Source organism: Anopheles stephensi, chromosome 3 (assembly GCF_013141755.1).
Source record: "Anopheles stephensi strain Indian chromosome 3, UCI_ANSTEP_V1.0, whole genome shotgun sequence".
Classification (NCBI taxonomy): Eukaryota; Metazoa; Arthropoda; class Insecta; order Diptera; family Culicidae; genus Anopheles; species Anopheles stephensi.
In genome coordinates, this window is record NC_050203.1 from 65,825,703 (window position 1) to 65,846,720 (window position 21,018).

A 21,018-nucleotide genomic window follows, 5' to 3' on the forward strand; every position below is an offset into this window, starting at 1 on the left:
TTGTTTTCAATTTGCAGAATCTAGTAGGACCTAACATTCGGTGTTACGACCATATCGCCTTCAAATGTCAAACAGAATTCTAGATAACATGTCAAAGAATGTGAAATGCTTCTTTTTGTTAAGAAAAAAGTAACAAGATGCCCTGAACCACTGAACAACAATAAAAGAAAGAATTTTGCTGCTATCAAATATAATTTCTTCCGATGTTATTTAATACATCTGCTCCATTTTGAACTGAAACTCAACGACATCATAATCGTATTTCTAACTGCTCTGTCCGCAATCATCGAATTTCTTATTCAAACACACACACACACACACTACCACGTGCCAATAAAACATTCAAGACAGAAAACATCCGCCGTTCTTCCCGTTGGCGCAACATGCGACAAATGCAGTACACATGTGAGCCAATATGTACCGTACGGAACGTCCACCGAAGCATTAACATCGTTAAGGGGGGGGGGGGGGGGGGGCTCGTCGTTTAGCTTGACATAAATTTCAAAATTGGAAATCAATACCTGCACCGGGCCTGGCTGCCGCATAGAACAAAAAAAAAACGGACACAACAGCACTGCACAAAACGGCCGTCGCAATAATGGTGCAGCATTGCGGAAGAAGAAGCCGTACCGCACTCACTCACACACACACGTTGCACTATCTACAAAGAAAAGGGGTGGCTCATTTTTCCTGGGCGTACAGTGCAGTAAGGGAGCAATTGTTTCGTTTCCCACGGCTGTCTTGCTGCCCACCGGGAAGACGATGGCCACTCTTATCGTTTTCATAATACACACTTTTCGCAACGAGTGTTACGATTTGCTGGCCATGTTTTGAAGGTGTGCCAACACCCGTTTTGGGGTGAGGAAAACGGTGTGTGTGAAATCGATACGACCTCACCAAGCATCGATGACCGTCGGTCGCCCGTTACGAGAACCGCAAAACCCGCTCACTGGACCGGAGTTTGAGGGGGGGGAGAATAAGGACTTGTGGAGTGACTGACACGCAGTAGATAGGAAAAAGAGTGACCTAAATATAAATAAAAGACCCCTGCAGCACGAGCACTACACGGGGCACAGCAGTTGGTGTGCGATTTACCACCCCACCGCCCAAACCGACTGTGGGAAAACAGGGAGCAAGCGAGACATGAATAATGGGAAAAAGTGACGAGTGATGTACGAAGTTAAAGTACAAACACTTGCACTGCCGAGTGAGAACGCAAGCTGAAAGATGCGTTGAGCTGGTTGGTTGTGGTTTTGGAAAGCGGAGGGATGGAAAGGGACGGGACCGTGGACGCGGCGGGTAAAGTTTTCCACCTTCTGTCCAATTAGCTTCCGAGTGTGCTGTGTCGTGAGCTCGGAAGGGTCGTGCACGGTTGTGGTTTGAGGCGAAGAATGTGTTGCTCCATGATAAGAGTGTTCCCGGCTATCCAACTAAACCATCATCTCGGTATCACGTGTTCCCACATCCCCTTCCATTGGAGGAAGAAATGGAAAAGGATTGGAGGAAGGGATGGGTACACTTTGCCTCACGATGGTGAGGTAAAGCCATGTTTGGTTTCTCCGGCCGGAAAAGGTTATTGTGGCGAAAAGGACTTGTCTGCTTGTAACACTACGGCTTAACTCGTCCAACGACGTGTGAGTGTGTGTGTGTGCCGTAAGGACCAGCGGGACCGAATGAAAGGAATCGGGAACACTCGGCGGTTTTTCCCATGAAAGTTTATGCCGGTGTGTGTGCGTTATGTCTGTGTTGCGCAAAAGGATTGGGAACTGGTGATGGTTGGAGAACTATTTCTAATTTGCTTTCATTTCCCTCACATTCCTCGGGAGTTGAGCCCTCGCCTATGTCCTACCAAGCTACCTTGAAGTTGTGTCACTGTGAACAGACAGAAACACACACACACAGAGCAGTACGATGGGCTGCAAGCAATTGCGTCCCGGATGTACATGCAGCTGCTGCGACATTCCAGATTGAAGAGGATCTGGCGCTGAAAAGGACGATGATCGGTTTGTGGCATAATGAATGGCCTACCGGTGGCGTTTCTCGCACTTGGCCCTCGCCTGTCAGCGTCACCGTTTGCCTCACAGTGTGAGCGTATTTGCCTTAGAACACACACTCGCATCCGGCATGTAGTATAACCGTGGTGCCAATGGATGAGTTATGGCTGCCGGTGAGATGGCGATAAATTCAAAGTCGGATCGTTTCACCAGCTCGCTGCAATGGATCTATGCTTCCCGTAACCAGCGTGCACGCCACGCATGGTGGACGGGGAAATTTATGCACCTAACAGACGCACAGCTTCGACAACATTGACCTTCCTTGCCGACAGTATTGATGGGCCCAACACATTGCCAACGACGCTTAACGCTTCCGGCGGCGTCCCATTTATGACCCCAATTTCCGGGACCCGAACAACAACGGACAAAAAATGCCGAGCCACCCCCGTAGCCGTTAGCAGTACAGATTAGATTTGTTTCAATTACATCCAAATTATTCCAATTTGTGGACAAAATAAGTAGTGGTCGCGTGCAGTGTGTTACTGGACTGGAAATGCGCCTTCTGGTGGTCGAAGTTGTGTCGGGAACGCAGGTCCTCTGTTCGCTCCTAATGAACACGGCTCTACGACTAACTCCTCGATTCAGATGTTCCCACGGTCAAGTACAGGTCGTTTCATGGATTTTCGCATTGCCTAAGGAATGTGTTCCAGCGTCGCTTTGTGCCGGGAAAGCCCTTTTCTGGTTCGGAGTAATAAAACATACTACACGCCCATCAACTATCGTACCACTTTCGTTCTTTTCAACCATATAGACAATGAATGACCCAGTAGTACTCTCAGCGTTACTACAGGGAAGGTCTAGGTGAACTATCTTATGCATGGGTGATGTGTGAAAAAGATACATCAGAAATGTTAATTTACATGATGGTGATGCATAGAATAGCCAAACATTACATTGTTAATGATTTAGTAAAAGTCTCAAAATGCAGTATAGAAATTCGAAACCTGTTTTTGGTACACCCAGTACATGTTTTTGCGAACCTTCATGAACGCCTCAAACCCGAAGGTAAGAAGTGATTCCCGCACCAAGCGTACCGTTACGGCGCTGCAAAGGTTTTCACCTTTACATGTACATTTCCCATTCGTGAATAATTGACATGCAATTTGCCGCCCTTTTGTAGCCCGTTCTCGATTGCACATAAAATGTCCCGCAAGACAGAACGGACGGACGGACACCGGTTAAGGGGTTTGGAAGAAGGGGGAAAACCAGTCGGACGAAGATATAAACTCTGCACGGCTCGCTACGCTATGCTGGCAGATTTCGTGCAAACGAGCGTTATCCGAACCGATGGTTTGTTTTTTGGCAGAGTGTATGTTTTCAAAGCAACACTCGTTTGCATGCGCTGTTGGTGGGTGAGTCGGAAAAAGTTGACCGAATCACGCGAAGCGCAGATTTAGAAGGAGAGGAGTCCGAAGAGATGGTTTAGAAACTTCACTGGCTAATACTCATTTTTAACTGTAGAATTTACATCGAGCAGGGTTAGTTAAAGGCAGTTTTGCACGGTATTAGAATAAATTTTGTGCAGGAAGTTTATCATGCTGGCAACTTGTTATTACAGCTCATAAAATTAAGACTGTTGTTAGTTTTGTATACAATAAAAATTACCAGCTTAACAGACCATGTGTCGTTATGTTACTTAAAATCATAAGAACACATATATTGTAGGCTTTATAAATATGGCAGATGTTAATTCTACTAGCTTTGCAGAATTAATCGATGATTTAGCTTGAGTAAGAGATCTCATTACATTAATTTCTCGTCCATTGCCAACCAGGTGGCTGTGTCATGTTTAAGAAATTACTCCTACTGGTAAGGTGAATAGACGTTAAAGTCACCTGTCATTGACGACAATGGGTCTTAATTCTTGAGACCTGAATTAATAAGACGTTAAGCTGTGATGAAAATTCTCCAATTCTGACGGTCCGAAATCTATCTCGTCAAGATATTGTGCACTTTGGAGTAAACGAATGTAGGTTTGACATGAGATACTTACTCACGACCTAGTTCCGTCATCAGCTTATCGAATATTTCGGTTTTTCTGTCGAACGCATCCGCTTCATCTCCGTTTTATGCCTGTTACGCCTTCTCTGCCTATGAACATGGCCTGGGAGGACTTCAAGAGCTGGGTCGTTCAATGCCATTCTAACAACATAAGCCCACCAGAGTTTGGTGTGTCTAATCTGCTGCACAATAGTGACGATTTTGTTCCAGAACTCGGCTAAGAGGTAATCATAAGTTTTGGTATTCATAGTCCATGCTTCAGGGGCATATCTAAAGAGTGGGACTTGAAATAACGGCTCTAGTTTCGGACAATAAATGCCTTCTTCTTCTTCTTCTTCTTCTTTTTCTTTTTCTTCATTGGCCTAATGTCCTCTTAAGCGATGCCTGTCATTTCTGGCCTACTAGACTTAATGATACCACGTATCTAGTTGGATAATCAGTCCTCACTTCGGGGGAACCGTTCGGATGGGATTTGAAACCCGGTCCTGCCGTATAAAAACCGGTACCGTTGTTGCCCCTTCCTCCGGGTCGTCCCTAAACTTTACCACATTCATAATTAGTATCAATTCATAAAATAATGATCTACTCTTGATAATCATAAACCATTTCTTAGTAACATCGAACAATAAATCAAAGCATTGTTCACACCCATCTGCCTATTGAACCAATATACTATTTCTAAACATATAAAAACAAAAACGAAAAACAGCTATCCTTGTGACATTATTGCCCATTAGTGTGCACCGTCTACATGTTTGCCACAGAATGGCTCCTAAAGCGGCGGGACTATATAACGACCGTCCTGTGCAACGGTCTGACAGCATATTGACTACCATCCATCCAAGGCACACGAGACGGTAGCGCGTTGTCTGAACCACGCTATTCTGCTTCGCGCCGCTTGCCGATGCTTCAAGTGACACTTGCTGTCACTATCATTCAAAGGCGGCGGCCTCCACACTCTGACACTGATTTTTATTGAACTTACCACTTCCAAACGATCGCAGCAATCGGTGACATGTCAATGGGAAGCAGACTGCAGGGAGAGAGAGAGAGACCCCGCTTCCCGCTGGAAATAAAGCCCAGACCACCGCGTAGTAGAAAGCTACACCCGGCCAGCAACTGGGCGAGCACAGCTTACTTTGCGGTAATATATTCAGCAGCTTTATGAAGTTTTGTTGCCTTCTGGGATATTCGCAATACGCGCGCGCCCTTCTATTTAGAAGCGTCGGGAAGAAAGGCGTACGTATTTCCCCCCCACGGATGTCACACGCTAGCGCACAACCGAGACTTACAGCCGTATATCAGCGATTTATTCACTTTTGTAGATTTTGGAAGTCTTTTCCTTGCCTTTCGTTTCTTCTACTTCTTGACAATCCTGTTTGTCCGGTCTGTGTGGCGCGTGTATAGAGGAAAAACTTAATTACAGCCCAAATACGAACTGATCTGGCCGGATGTGGTTGGCCGACGGAGTCGTGTAGTAACGTGTACGTAGTTTCTTTGAAGACTTTCATCCAGACTTTCTTCCAAGAACGTTAAGTTCCTCTCCCCCCTCCCCCCCACCGGAGAACGATTCGTTCCACCATGATATACCGAATGGGGTTGGGTTATTTCTTGGGTATGGCCATGGACGAAACGGTTTTTTTTTCCGGTGGCTATGTGTGATACTTGTGTGAAGTCTCTGCTAAAAGGGGGTTGGTAGTTGTGGGTGGGGTTTATTGACACCGGTACTGATTTTTTTTTCTTCCTCCCTCGGAAACGCTCGGAACACACGCACAGACGGCAGACTGGCAAAGGATTACACGAGTTTTGGGCAAACTTTCTTGGGTCAAATGCGTGAGCTCTGCAACTGCTTCCCGGAAGCTAGCGATCCGGTGGCATTTCGTGGTGCTGTCGGAAATGTATTCGATTTTATTGTGACTTCTATTTAGATATTATACACAGGCACGCCGCCATCGTCCCGTACGCATCGGCATGCGAAACCCGTACACTCGCTCGCTTTCTGATGGAAAACGAGCGTTTGTATTGTCGGTTTTGGTGTGTGCCATTTGGCCTTGGTGAGGGAACGGATTTTGGCATCATGGTAAGCGCCACCAGCCCTCTAATGCGAAACGAATGTCGATAAATTGTAGGTAGTTATTGAAGGGGTGGAAAGAGTTCCATTCTTTTTTTTGGGGCTTGCTATTGATAATCACGCAACCAAATCAAGGTAAAGCATGGCTTCCAATCGTAGAGTAATATTTTACTTTGTGAACAGAATCAAACGGTGTATTCTGGTGATTTCGGAACAAATGTTCAATTTGTTTGGATTTTTATTCAAAACATTAAGAATATTGATTTTTAAAAATTCTCAAACATACATATTAATAAAATTACTTTTGAAAGTAAAAAATCTGTTGCATTTTCAAAATGAAATCATCGATTGATTTATTTATCAAACGTGCTATTCCCACAGCACATTGTCAATACATGGCTTCATCAGCTTTCAAATCTGCATGTTTTCAAAACCTCCATTTTGTACTCTAACTTCCAAGCATTCCATCAATATTTTAGCATACAAATATTTTCCCGTTGTCCACTGCCACCACTCCTGCTAGCAATTTTAATATCCTACATTCCGGAACACTATTAACGAATGTGCGATGGATGCTAAGTGTTTTCAAAAACATCACTACCATATGCTGCTACCGGTGCCTCAAACTGGCAATGTTGTTCAAGCTTTTAAAATTGGTTTGCTCATGATTAATTGAATGTGGTCCGGTACTGTCCGGGCCAGCTCCTGTCCGGGCCAGCTCCAGTCCGGCCCGACGTTTGTGCGCTCTTGCGTACTGTGTACAAACGAATAAAGCGAACGCTGGTAGTGGTACTGTGCAGTGCTGCTGGTCATAATGGATTTTCGGGTGTACCCTCGAACACGGAGCAAACGGACGACAAATGCGTGCAATTTGTTTAGTGCATCATGCAACAGGGGAGTCCACACGGGTAGCATATTTCATCCGGTTTCGATGTAGGTTAGACGATCCACGGGGAAAGGAACGTAGCTACGGAAATGTAGCTAAATTGGTTTTAAATTCAATATTGCTTCAAATCGGTTTTACCCACCGGTGGTAAGAGCGTAAGAGAGTTAGGGACACGAGCACCAGGGATCCAAACGCAATGATGATGATTGTCGTCGATATTCGAGCGAGCGAGTGTGTATGTGAGCACACGGGAAAAACATGGCCATTTCATGGCAGCTAATTAAATATGCTCCCGAATGTGTACACGTCGACCCGGGGGGTTCTGGGTCAAAAATCTTGTTTCCGATTAGGGATAAGTTGCTTAATAAGGGCAATAGTGCAATCCGGAGCAGATGCAGCCGACGGTAAGTGCACATCGACAACTGCATTGATTTTGCTTTGATGGCGCATTGTTTGATAATGACTGTGATGTGAAACGATTGGCACATTGGAGGGAGTTGCTAATTGGTGCATTTGAATAATTTTAAAATCAGGGTGTGCACAGGTCAGCATAATAAAAAACATTAATAATGTGGGCTAATTGAAATTTGAATCAAGAATAAATGTGATTAAATTTAGTAACTGATAGTTTGATAGCATCGAAAAAGATAATCAGATAACCTTAGTATATGATAAGCATAAGCATTGTTGAGGATCACGACTGCGGCACCGATCTTTATAAGGCAGAACCGGGGTCTAATGGCCATTCAGGCCATTCCCAGGAAGTGAAGACAGACTATTCAGATACGTGGATTCACTCCTTCAATTGCGTATAATTCAATTGTGTGTTCTGATAAGTAATCAACACTGTATAAATGATCCTCAAAGAGGGATTCTTATGTTATATTTATAGAGAATGAAGAATTCTTAGTTTATCATTCGCGTCATTCTGCTGATCGTTGACGATGAATTTTGTCTACACGTTCAGATCCACGTAAAGCGTCCAAAACTACTTTTTAAGAATATATAAAAAGCTGCAAAATTAATCAACAAAATTAATTAACCAAATCATCAAAGTAACTTTCATCAACAATTAAAAACAATTAACAAAAAATTAAATTTAAATTTTCTTGTACTAAAAACAATTAAAAACAACTGATTTTTTAATATAAGAAAATGAGCTAACAGAAGAAAATATCTCCATACCTATTAGAATTGCACTCTGCCTTGTATTGTCTATCGGTAACTTATTTTTAAGCAATACAGTCAAGCCGTTTCTTACTTAAAAACAAGAGTGATGAAGGGTGAAGCTGCAACTTAACAGAAAAAATATTACTTCTTCTTCCTTGGCGCTTCAATCTTGAAATGGGTCTCGGCCTGCCATTTCTGGCTTTCTGTGACTTAATTTTACCCGTAGCAATGTCGTCAGCCCCCTGCGTACGGAGAGGCGGGACTGGAAGGGATTTGAGCCCCGGTCCTGCCGTGTGAAGACCAACGCCGCTGTCGTCTCTGCCACCAGATCACCCCAATATTGCAAGCATTTCTCTACTTAATTACAACCAAAAAAGCATAACCATTGGCTATCCTCCCCATTTCTTCAGCACACCTTACAAGATGTAATCAAAATACATCTTCTCTCTGCAATTTGTACATAAAATACACGCAAAAAAAACACTCAAAAGTAATTAAAACCAACGAAATCGTTCTAATATAAACAATGTACTCTTGTTTCATTCACAGTTATCCCTTGCAGCAGAGTGATCTTGCAACTATTTCACCAGCGTACCATCGGTTCCTTGCAAGAGGTACTAAAACAGCAAGCGCAAATAAAATGAAATCATCAAGAAAATGAACTCGCTCTCGGTGTATCGAAAGACACCAGGTAAACGACAACCGGAGAACGATACAACGTCCAACCGTTGCCAGCGACAGTAGCCAACCGGAACGTGAACGGGAACCATAAACAACATAAACATCAACCACAGAAAGGAAAAAAAACGAAGAGAGAGAGAGAGGGAGAGAGAGAAAACAACCAAACTAGTTACAATCTTTACGATGCTTCTTGCCAGTTTAGAAACTGACCGAAGAAAAATCACATCACCGGGAAGCCGGCAATCCGACATTGCAATTGCAATTGAATTGCGTCCGGAAGTTAAAGCTTTGGTCACCGTTACTGCACCGTTACTGTGTGACCGCACCGTAATCGCACCGACGAAGCGAATGATTGTGCAATGACATTTGTCGGAGAGAAGTAATGTGTTCTTTCTTCTCTCCTTTGTGCTCCTAAATCAAATTGTGGACCGAAAGCAGGTAGAATGAATGGTCGGATGAATGGTTTAAGATTTGTTTACTTCGTACGGCGGTACTGAACTGGAACTGGATTGTGCGCTTCAGCTCGGCATTTGTCCAATCGGTGGTCAATAGGGTGCAATCAGAGAGTTAAATTGTGTAACGAGTTAGAAAAGCAACACAACACGTAGACATCACTCAAACACTCGTTCAATTAAACAATGCAGCAAAAGCTTCTTTTGTTGCATTGTTTTGCTTTGTGTGTTCAGAAAAATGGCATTAAATTGTGACAGGAGTGCTTCTTTTGTTCCTTTTCCCTCTTTTTTCTTTACTTATATTGTTAATGTGACAAATTTTCTCCTCCAAACGCCCTGATTAACTTACCGCCAAGCTACCGTTTTATGCACAAAAGCCGACACCCACCTTTCGAAAACAAAACCGCACGAAATAAACAAGTTCACTTGCTTCTTCTCTTCTTCCGAACATCGTAGCATCGAACCGAATCCCGCATCCAACCAGCAGCTGTGGTTGACCAACTTCCACTGATAAAGACATCAGCAAAAAAAAATGCGAAAAATCACCGACAGCACCACCGCCAAAAGGAAAACGGTGAAAAGTTGAGCGTAAATCGCGCGGAAAAATAAAGTGATGAAAAGTGGTCCGTCGGGTGCTGGCGGAGCTGGCGGCCGTGATCCTGCTCCAACGTAAATGAGTACATATTTATAGGAAAGCAGTGCAAAAATCGTCACGCCCTGATGGATAATTATAATTGAAACCGCTGCCTGGTCCAAATCCGGTGACGATAAGCTTGAGCTTTTGGTGGTTGTACGGCGAAAAGTTGCCACCGTTGTGTTAGTGTGTTTGTATGTGTCTTGATGTGTTGGTGTGTTTTTGAGTGTTGCCAGTGTTGCCACAAGTGAGCAAGTTGTGCTGCCCGTGACGCACCCGGAAGCGTTCCAGGCGAGGGTTCGCGCTTTTGGCGCGCTTCCAGCCGTGAAGCTCCGAGCTCCGAATTGCCATAAATTAAAAGCATCCCTAATCTCAAGCACTTCCCCAGCGTCGTGGGAAGTGGCCGTGCTCGGTTTTTGTGCAAGTGCGTGTGACATTATTACCAGCAGCAGGAGAAGAAGCAGCAGCAGCAACAGCTCGTAGCATCGTTTCCTGTCGCAACGAAACGCATCGGAACCTGCCGCAATGACGGAAGCGGACAACTACGATGACGAGGTAGGTGCAGTGAGCTTTACCCCGGTTCAAGTCGAGTGATATCTGCACATTGCTCTTTCAAATCGTTGCTTTGAAATAATTAACCGAACAGGAAGAAAACAGGAATCGTTCCGTCCGCAATGGGGTGGAAAGTTGTGTTCAAAGAAATTTTGTTTAAATTACCCGACCGATAATGGTGGCGTAGGGATTATGGTAGCATCCTTTCACGAATGGGCTTAAAGCATTGAATGAAAGTAGTCGAAAGGGGTTCCCTGTTTTTGGCCGGGAACCGGGAACAACTAATTGGATATATCCTGTCGTTTTTTTGGTGGGGGCACGGAGTGATCCGTGATTGATGAGACTGCTTGCTTTGGAGAGGATTCGCAGGAGACGTTTTGTGACGCTCATTTCGAGTGACAGCAGGAAACTAAGCAATAACAGCTACAGTGCCATTAAGTACGATTGATGGCACAAAAGATTAAAGTCGTATTTAACGGCTTATGTTTGAATTTAAGATTGTTGGATTTGGTATTTGTTAGTTATCCATTTTAATTTGTTTTCTTTGTCGTTGTTCAGATTGGAACGGATGGAACATGAACTGTGTTATATAGACCAAATCCTATCCAGACCGCCTCACTCTAAGCAGGATCAAGGGGAAGGAAGGAAGCCATAAATGGCAGGCCGAAACCTCTAGAGGTTCTAGTACCAAGGAAGAAACGGTACATTTCCTATTTTCCATCTATATCTTCATATTTTCCATTTAAACCAGAAATTTTAACTTGGATCGCTCAGTTTTCGTTCAACCTTTCCCACGAATCTTTTTAATCTGATTTGTGGTTTTCAAATCTTACATGATTGATAGATCTGCTGTAGTCTGATCTGGTTTAGCAGCAAACCCTAAACCGCTTCTTTACATAATATCTTTACGAATTAAGTTCTTTTTAAATTCAGAAGTAGTTTTCCTCAAATTTAAGCAGATTAGTCAATATTCACGATTGAATGTTTAACTTAAAGAATCAACCTTACTTAAACAAAAAACTCAAAATTAATCTTTTAATTTGAAAGATAGAATTGAGTCAATAAGCTCAACACACTCTCCCATCAAAAGTAACAACAAACATTAAATAAAAAAATCCGGATTTGCTTTCAATTTCCCTATCCTCTACAAAAGCTCCAGTCACATATTATCAGCGAAAATTCCACAGGTAGTCCAGGTGGTAATGCGCACTGTTACGGCATATCCAGTTACTTGAATTTCCCATTTCCCACCCCAAACAACAAGAAAACCACTCAAAACGGCACCGAATGATCCGCAAAATTAAACAAATGTACATTCCGACAATGTTCGTCCAAATCGTAACGCAAATAAAAACGAAGGAAAGCACAGCCCAACACACACACACACACACACACACACACACACACACACACACACACACACACACACACACACACCCACCGAAGCATGTTTCCGTTTCTTTGAGTTGCGTTCCTTGCTTTTTTCGGTATTATTGTTGTGGAAAGCCTTGCGGTTACATTGCTACTGTAAAACATTTTTCATTTCAACTTCAACTTTCACTTCCGTCCGCCGGCACTTCCGCCCCGGACTGCTGAATCCCTGCTGAGTGAACGGACAGAACATCCTTAGGCCTGTTGTGTGAGGCACCGTTTTGTATGTGCACGGCCGTGCTTGTGTATGTTTTGTGATTCTCCCCGCGGGCCATTAATTTTCCCAAGAACAAACCCATCTCTATACAAACATACACGCGCCATACACCCCGCACATAATTGCTCCTGCCACCAAACCGATTTCCGCCACACTCGCCACTAGCCTACTATCTCTCTCGAGAATCTCTTGTCCCGGACGATAAGTAACAGCGCACGGGGAAGCTCCGCGTGACTCAACAATTCCGGTGGATTTGAGTTTCCGGTCTTGGGGTTTCTTTTTCGTGTTGGGCTTTCGCTTCTTACACACACACAGTTCTAGTTCCCTTTCCCTTTCGAGGTGAGGTTAAAGCGAAGCACAAACGACGCACAGGGTCCTCTTACAACGAGCATCATAAACCTCGAAACTGGGTCCCAGGGTCGGATCGGACAAACGCAAAACCCCCGCGCAAAGCATAATATTGCTTTTCAGCGTTTATCGTATCCATCACTGGAACCACCCCACCAGCTGCCGGCACACTTCTTCCGGGCAACCGTTTTGCGCTAGTCATCGACACCGGATGAGACCAGTGTTTTGGGGACGGCGGTTCCTTTGTCGGCAGCCAGTTCCTGTAGGCGACTGTTAAAAAATAAAATCATAATTTTCTGGCCCTGGAGTGGTGAGCCGTTTTGGGGTACGGCTTAATCAATTATTTTACTTCCCTGCTGGTTCTGGGGAATGGACACTGGATCGTGGCAACTAAGGGAAGCAAGTTTTAAATTAACCTGTTTTGTAAAAGAAGGTTCTTTTGGTGCTGGTTTGGTTGATGAAGTGCGTTTGTGTTAAATGGAATAAAGTTCCAGGAAACTGCTCTGTATTTTTTGAAATTAGATTCCTAAAATTGTGTTCAATTTTCTTCCACAACAGCATCTGAAAACTTAAGTAATACTTATTTATTCATGAACAAGCTTTTTCTCTTATGAACTCAATCACGAGTGTGTCAATTAGCTTATTGAAAAATTCTCCAGAAAAATCCCAAAGATCCCAAATTAAATCACTCGTCTTTATAATTTCTAAATGACCCCACCCTCCCCCCCCCCCGCCCCGTTTCCCACTCAAAGTTATAACAATCAGCTCAGCTGCAAAACGATTCACACACATAGTGAATTAAACAGAACAGAACAGGTGAACAAAAAAACGAGAAACAGATGGATTCGACCTACGTGCGTGCATGTCATGATAGCAGCAAATCCCTGGCCGTGACGTGCTGCCAGTCAAACGTCAATTCCAACTGCCACAAACTGTATCATCCTTCACCTTGCATTGTTATGTTATGCTTGCCTGACAAGGTAAATGTTGTGCACTTCAGTTGTACCAGAAGCACGAGATGGATGAAACTTTGTAGGGACGATTGTGTGAGTGTTTTGTGTGCATTGTACTGCACTCGATTGAAGTTAAGCGAACGCTTATTTAACCCATTTTACAGTTCTTTCATCCAGACGATCGAAACTCGTTAAGAATAAGATACTTTATATCGTTGCGATCATTTTCGTTTGGCAAGATGCTATTGTACAAAAAATGCAAAAAATAAGTTCTAAGTCTTAGGACAAACTCTCGGTAAGCAATTAAAAGCCCCACAAAAAAAAATATTTAAAATATCCTTTTCAAACATGATTATTAAGACTAGTGTCACTGTTTATTGGTATACGACTAGTCGCACAAATATTGTATGAGATTTGATGGATGAGGTCTTCATACGGCAGGGGGTTCACATTTTCTAATAGTGAGGACTAACTATTCAACTACATGGTATCATTAAGTCTAGTAAACCAGAAATGGCAGGCATAACCTATAAGAGGTCGTTAGCCTAAGAAGAGAAAGCGAGAGAAGTATAAGTTTAATCTAACTAGAAGAAAATATCAACCAATCTCAAATCACTTCACCGTAAATTTAGTGTCAATACCAGCTTCCAGCAGCCCCCTTGGCTCCCTTGGCTCCCATAAAAAGTATTAGTTCCCGGGCAAACTCCTTCCGCTGCGTTGATAAATTAAACTCCTAAGAAGTTTACATTGCAGCGCAAACTATTGACAAAACAAAACTTATCGTCCAAGAAACGATAAAGAAATCCTCCAGCAACCACCAAGCGCTGCTTGAGAAACTGTCCTGCGTGGACATTTTCAACCGCTGTCCAGCACAGTTGACACACTTCCAGCTGGCATCCAGAGAGAGAGAGAGCGAGAAAGAGAGCAAATGGACGACGCAATTGAAAAGCAAATAAACTCCGCAACTCAAGAAATGTGCAAACAAACAGTTCGTCCGCTGGGAAGCGTTCGGGATGCTTTGGCCTGCATTTTATAGCCAACAATTGCACGATCACTTCACTATCTGTTGAGCTGAGCCAAGCTTCAAACTTTGTAACAAGTTCGTCCCAAAGCTGGGCCGCTTGTAAGGCACACGAGTGCAGGGTAGTAAGCATGCAAAGAAAAAAACGACACAGCAACAAAAAAAAACTTTACCCCACTAACCTCTTCCGCAAAAGCAAAAACTTTGCTAGTGAGAAAAAAAGAAGCGAGAGGATTTTTTCATCCCGTTTCTCGCGTTAAAAGTTTCACAGACATGCTTTCCGCCCACCAGCACCGCGATGAGTTTGAACCACACTGTTGCAGAATAGCAATCATACATTCCGGAAGTTAAAACTTCAAAACTCAAAACAAGTGCGATGGAAAATAAAATCACATACCGATCCACGCACACAAACACACACATGGTAAAACAATGTCCCGTCCGCATTACGCTATAATGGTGCTCGTACAACTTCTTGGTGGAGGCGCCTGGTCTTTCATCGCAGTTCGAGCAATGCGTATCTTGACAACTAAATATGCTGTTGTCGGGATGGCAACGGATGACGTTTCTCAGCCCAGCACGCGCTTGCTGAGGAAGCAAAGAAGAAAAAAAGTTATCACGTGAAAAACTTCCACAACCGACTGATGTAGCGTTACTCCACTTTCCTTATCGGGATAAACGGTTTTCCCGAGAAGAAATGAAGCACGAAGCGGTACCTAAACTTGCCAGGGTGGAAAATTAACTTCTGTTTTGAGTTTTTTTTTTTAATGAACCGTCTTGCGCTGCAAAACTGTTTCTCGAAAGGTGATTTTGTGCTTGCTAAAGCTACCAGTCTGCCAAGAATTTTCTTGCCACGCACGGCAAGAAGACAACACTGACGGTAACGATGATTATGATGATAGTTTTCTTAATCAAACCGGTCACCTCGGCCCACCCGGTCCTCATTTGATGAACTTTTTTTCACTTCCCTCTTCGTTAAATTTAAGAGTCAAAAATTTAAGCCAATTTTCCGTCAAACCATGGTTTTTGAGTAAACTATTTGTGTGAGAAACGATTTGCGAAGCTTTGCTTACCAAGTCACCCATCTCTACGCTTCATGAATATTTCAACAATGATAATCATCCACAACGGTCGCACCATGCCTAAGCTTCTGTCGCTCCTATCTTCGAGCTGCTTTCAAACATTTCGGATGTGCATGCTATTTAAATTTCATTTTTCATGCCACTGCTTCTTTTTCACTTTACAATTTTAGGTTACCGCACGAACCGTTTGGATGGAAAATCATAATCTTTCTGATAGAGCGTGTGTCGAGATATGGTACTCCCTCGCACCAAACCTCTCTCTCTCGTTCCTTCACCGAACATTTCAGTCCCATGCTTAATGGTGAACACTGTTGTGGCCATAATCCAATCTGTTTTAAAGCGTTTGTCACAACGCTCGGCAGTGTGTGTCGGCTGGGAAGGGGGAATAGGGAAAAAACTGGTGGACTGAAACCAGCAATACCAGCGGCTTGATCCGGATGGTATAAATATGGGAGTGAATTTATTTTGATAAAATCCCATCCCCAACGGGCTTTGTAGCCCGGTGCCGGGATAGAGGATGAAACTAAAAGCCACAGGCATTACGATTATCATAAAACGGAACCATGCACCGCTCCCTGCGCTGGTACTGGATAGCATGAATGGAAAAATATGCTTCTCCTACTATCGCTTTCCCTTTTCTTTTTTTTTCCCGAACTTCCCGCTCAATGAATAGCACATTACACTGCATTTAAGATTCCGGAAGGGCAGCTCGGAGAGTAAATCGGTTGCAGCCAAAGGCATTCATTGCTCCCAAAGTCTGCTACGTGGCTAGTAATGTTTTCGGCTGTGGCATGGGGCATATTTACTCTGGAGCTCCTTCTTAGACTTCCCATTTTTTACGGTTGGTCTGCTTAATCCAGAGGTAAACTGAGAACGTTTACTCTTCCATTTGATCAGATGGTTTCTACTTTCTATTCTTATGCATTCACTATGCACACTCGTATTGCAATGGTTTATTTTTCAATTAAGAAGCTTTTTCGTTAAAATAATGCCAAAATGTTAACTGCTCTGAGCGCTACCAGGCGCGTCCATTGTACTGCTACGGTACTAAGTCTGCAAACAATAGCCAAGCTTTCTTCATTCTACATACCGCTACCGAGACACATTTCACGTTATGGACATAAAGAATAGCTTGTTGCGTCTATTGTTTGGAAATGTTATATTGGTGACCGTAACAAAAAGGTAAATATTTATTCGTTAGGCATTATGCTTTCGGCTCGGGGTTGTTTCGGAACCACACAAGCGTTACAAAGAAATACAAAATAAAATCATCAAAAAATTACATACTGCTTTCTTTTTTAAACAAAAATTTCCTTCCTCTTTTCCTGGGTGAGCTAAGTCGATAATTTAGAAGTTAACCATCAAAACAAATTCCTTCACTAAATGTTTACATGAATCTATACTACCTAAGAGCAAGATTAAATTTTCCAAAACATCAACCCCCTTTTTTACCATCCTACCGTTGTATTTAATATCAACTATTGCCTGAAGTCAACTAACGAAAATGGTTTCGATTTCCGATTTCCGAAGCACTTTCATTTCTATCCTACCCTCTGGGGATTGCCCTTCCTTAACCTACGTCACCTCCAATCTTTTCTACCCTTCGCCAAGATATTGCTCATCGCTGATATAGGCCGAAACGGGCCTTACCGGGAGCGTTCTTGCTTGCTAACGATCGACGGGCCTTAAATCATGGCCCGGCCCTCGAGTCCCGGAAGTGTCAAAACATGTTACGTTCATGCTGCAGCTCGATACTTTTCACCCGTTTCGACATCGATTTATCAACCTGCTGCAGCAAACATTATGTCTTGCGGCCAAAAACCCGAAATAACCTGTCTTTCCACCGAGAGGACAGCCGTTACCGGTTTAACTTCTTTCTTTACTGACTGCTGAGAACGCAACAAAGCACAACCATACTGGTTTATGGGCAGTGTATGCGGTAGGTGTCAATGCTATGCCCCAACTGTCTGTACCAAACCGATATGCTTTCATAGTTTGGCTTTAAAGTTTTTCTTCTACCTGAGATTGGCGACGAAAAATCCTTTATTGCTACTTTATCGCACCGGTCTGACCACTACAAACACACGAGAACAATGAGAAGGAAACATACAAAGCCACAACATAAGTTTCGGCATCCCCGTATCATCTGCCCATATCTCTGTGTGGTTTTCGTATCATGAACTTTGGTGGTGTTTTTGTTTTAATTTATTCTTATTCCCACCCAAAATTTGCTTTTTTGTTTGGTGTCATGGTGTATGTTTACATGCCACACCATACTTAATATTTCGGTTTTGGTTGGTTGGTTCCTCCTCGTTGATTTTTTTTTTTGTTTCAAGCTCGATATGCTGTTCCTACCATCTGCTGTCGTCGGTTGGTAGTATTTATGAGAGGAAAAATGGGAAAACTTATTTATCGGTTCATTGAAAGCATTAAGAGTAGGAAAATATTGAGCGCACGTTTGTGTATGTGTGTGTGTGTGTTGTGACGTGTGCAGGTGATTATTAACCTTATTTTCCGCTTGGCTTTAGCATTGAAAAAGTTACAACGCCGTTGCGATGACGTTGAACATTTGAGCTTTTGATAATTGAACCGTTCACTGACTATCATTGACAGGAGCTTATGACGTCGATAGGGTGGAGTTCCATTGATGTGACAAATTATTTTAATTATAGGCTCAGGTTTTAAGCCATTCGTGAGAATCCTACTATTCAAAATTTAACTTGGATTGTTCATTCAATTCAATTTTAACCTTCAATTTTTCTAAAAACTTAATGTTTGATAGAAAAGACATTTTAAAACTCAAACTGACTGGATTCCTTGCTATCCTCAAACCCAGCATGATTGAAAGCGAATCTTTTGCTCTACCCAAACATTCTGATTAAAAGTAAACGACAGACTATTTGGTCAATATTGACGGATATCCCGATACGATCAAATATATCACCACAGGCCCGGGTTTTAGCGGAAACCCCTAATAGTGTGGACCACTACCGGTTCCGTGCACGTACTATGGCTTAAAACTTGCCTTCAAATTCAATCTTCCTGACAGTGATCAATCGTTGTTTATCTCCACCCCGTTCCACCAACTGTTCCCGGTCGTGCCTAATAAGCCCCAGATGTAGAGCCTTCCCCGAAAAAAAGAGCAACCCTCGGGGACGAAAGAAAGAACCCAAAACGACTCTCCAGTCTTGTCGATTGCAAAACAATATGGCCTGCACGGCTGATGAGCATGCGGCTCCACTGAACCGGGGAACAGAAGGTCAGGCCAGGTGTTCCGAGGGCCGACCACGCAAAAGTTCAAATTTAGATCTAATCAATCATGTTCCAGTCAGTTACTGGTGCGATGAGACTACAACAGAAAGAATAAAACAAAACTTCCAGCTTACCTGCCCATAACGCCGACAACCACTGCAATACCTTTCGCAGACAATTTCCATCACGCCTTTTGGCCCAGGGCTGTTTTGGGGACGTCCTTGACATACCCGGCTGGAGGCTGCAGAAAATTGTTTCGCTAACAATCAGCTTGCCCTCGGGTGCCGGGGGAGTGGGCCCATTTACCATGTCCGGTTGAGCAAGCTAAGTTTAACATTCTTGTTTAAAAAGGTTAGTTAACACACTTGATGAAAACTCATCAATCTTCTGTTGACAATGGGTCGTTTGAGGGAGGGAACAATATTTTGGGACTGTCGGTATTTCAAAGTGGGAGTAACCGGTTTCAAAAGCTGGCGAAGTCTTCGCTCAGGATAAATTAAGCAAAACAAACAAAAGAGCATTTTATGGTCAAACGATTGAATTGTTTGTCGTTTAAGTGAAAATACAGCTAACGAAATGCTCATTTTACTCAATGAATGAAGCTTTATAAGGATGTTTCTTGATTGGCAGTTGCAGTGAGCGTAGCATGATATGCTGCTCAAGTATTATCAAGCATTAAATGTTTACTGTTCGACAATTTTTCGATAGATAATGGCATTCATAATCAGTGGTGGGTCAAGATATTTGGAGGCCCCGAGCAGATTGGCAGTTGAAACCCCTCTAATTGTGATGTTAGAGGGAAACAACAGGATTTCCCTCACCGACGAGGCCCCGAACGGCCGCTCCTTCCGCTCCTATGTTGATACGCCATAAAAATGTTGATGATCAGTTGCTGCTCTTTTTTGCCTTCAGAAAGATTGGAACAGGTCGTTCGATAGAACTTTGTACAGAAAGTCTTATTGAACATAGCACAAATCAGCACGAAGTCTCATATATCAACGATATACATGCAATTGCCATCGAAACCAGATGTCTGCATGGACATGGTCAGCTCCGTCTCAAACATGAACGTCGAGCTTTGTTCTACTTGTCCAGCATATTCACGCAAAAGAAGCTGCAATTTTTAAAGTTGTCTAGCTTCCCTTTCAAGGAATGACGTCTACCAAGCGACCTAGCGTCTCTAAGAGTCTTTGTCCAAAATTGTCGTCCCTAGCGTGGGAAAGGTCTCGTTATGCACAGCTCACAAAGTACCAACAACTCTATATGCTCCATTAATATAACAATTTCCTGGAAATCGAACTAGTTTTTTAACAAAAACGTTCATAGATATTTCAAAAAACTTATTGAATTCGTCGAATTCATCGGCCTAATTTAAAGCAAATACAATTTCACGTCACTTCATCATACCTTTTTTTAAAATAATTTGCATCACAGTCAGCAACCTCCTCCAATATCTCTTCTGCGAATATGATTGTCTGTGCATAATCTTATTAAACCGGGCGATTATCATTCCCGACCAGCCCGCTAACCGCACTGTCCGGGCCCACAATAACGATAATGAAGGGTACAAAGTTCAAGACGAAACAATCTCATCAATTATGCGGACCGCTGCACCGTACCAGCGGTTCGGCTAATCGAATTAGGAGAATGCAATGTAACTTCTCACGTCTCCATCTTGAAACATCTACCAAGTACACGAAGCAATGTGCGTAAGCCGAGAAAATTGGCGTGGTGACGTGAAACTTCAACACCGCACCGTCAGCGCGGCTTTGAAATGCTGATCAATAAATTCTAATGAGATATGCGCCGAGCGGGGGGGGGGGGGGGGATAGACTGAAATGCAATCGGCCATCGAACCGCAATCTGGCCACAAAGGTCAATTACCGATCGATCGAAGATTAGTCCGCCTCTTCGTGCGGATTACGCCTTCCCCTCACGCGTTTTTGGGCGAGCCCATGTTAACTTCACATTTTGTGGCGTTCGCGTTGTTTACCGAAACATACTCGTAAATTTAAAACGCTCCCCAGCCATTTCAATTCCAATTTCGAGCGAGATAATCGCGTTCGTGAGGGTCTTATTTACATGCGTACTGCGCACTGGCGAACGCTCGCGCGCCAATCAATTTCCCATTGCAGACGCCAAATTGGCCAAAGCATCCAATTAGTGTTGCTGGGAATTTCAAGCTGTTTCATTGCGTTTGATGGTGTGGTGAA

The 21,018-nt window shown here is 43.3% G+C and overlaps 1 protein-coding gene across 4 annotated transcripts in view; it reads left to right on the forward strand.

The window, feature by feature from the left end:
• The window catches only part of LOC118511718 (venom dipeptidyl peptidase 4), a 102,391-nt gene that overhangs the window by 12,756 nt on the left and 68,617 nt on the right, over positions 1–21,018 (forward strand). For 2 of the 4 annotated variants that reach the window (XM_036055145.1, XM_036055146.1), the window contains exon 2: positions 10,007–10,504. In XM_036055145.1, coding sequence (XP_035911038.1) covers positions 10,475–10,504 — 30 coding nt within the window. In that variant the 5' untranslated portion in view covers positions 10,007–10,474. Of the gene's footprint in view, positions 1–8,731; positions 8,874–9,771; positions 10,505–21,018 lie in introns of all 4 variants that reach the window. The other 2 variants (XM_036055144.1, XM_036055143.1) reach the window with 2 other exon arrangements.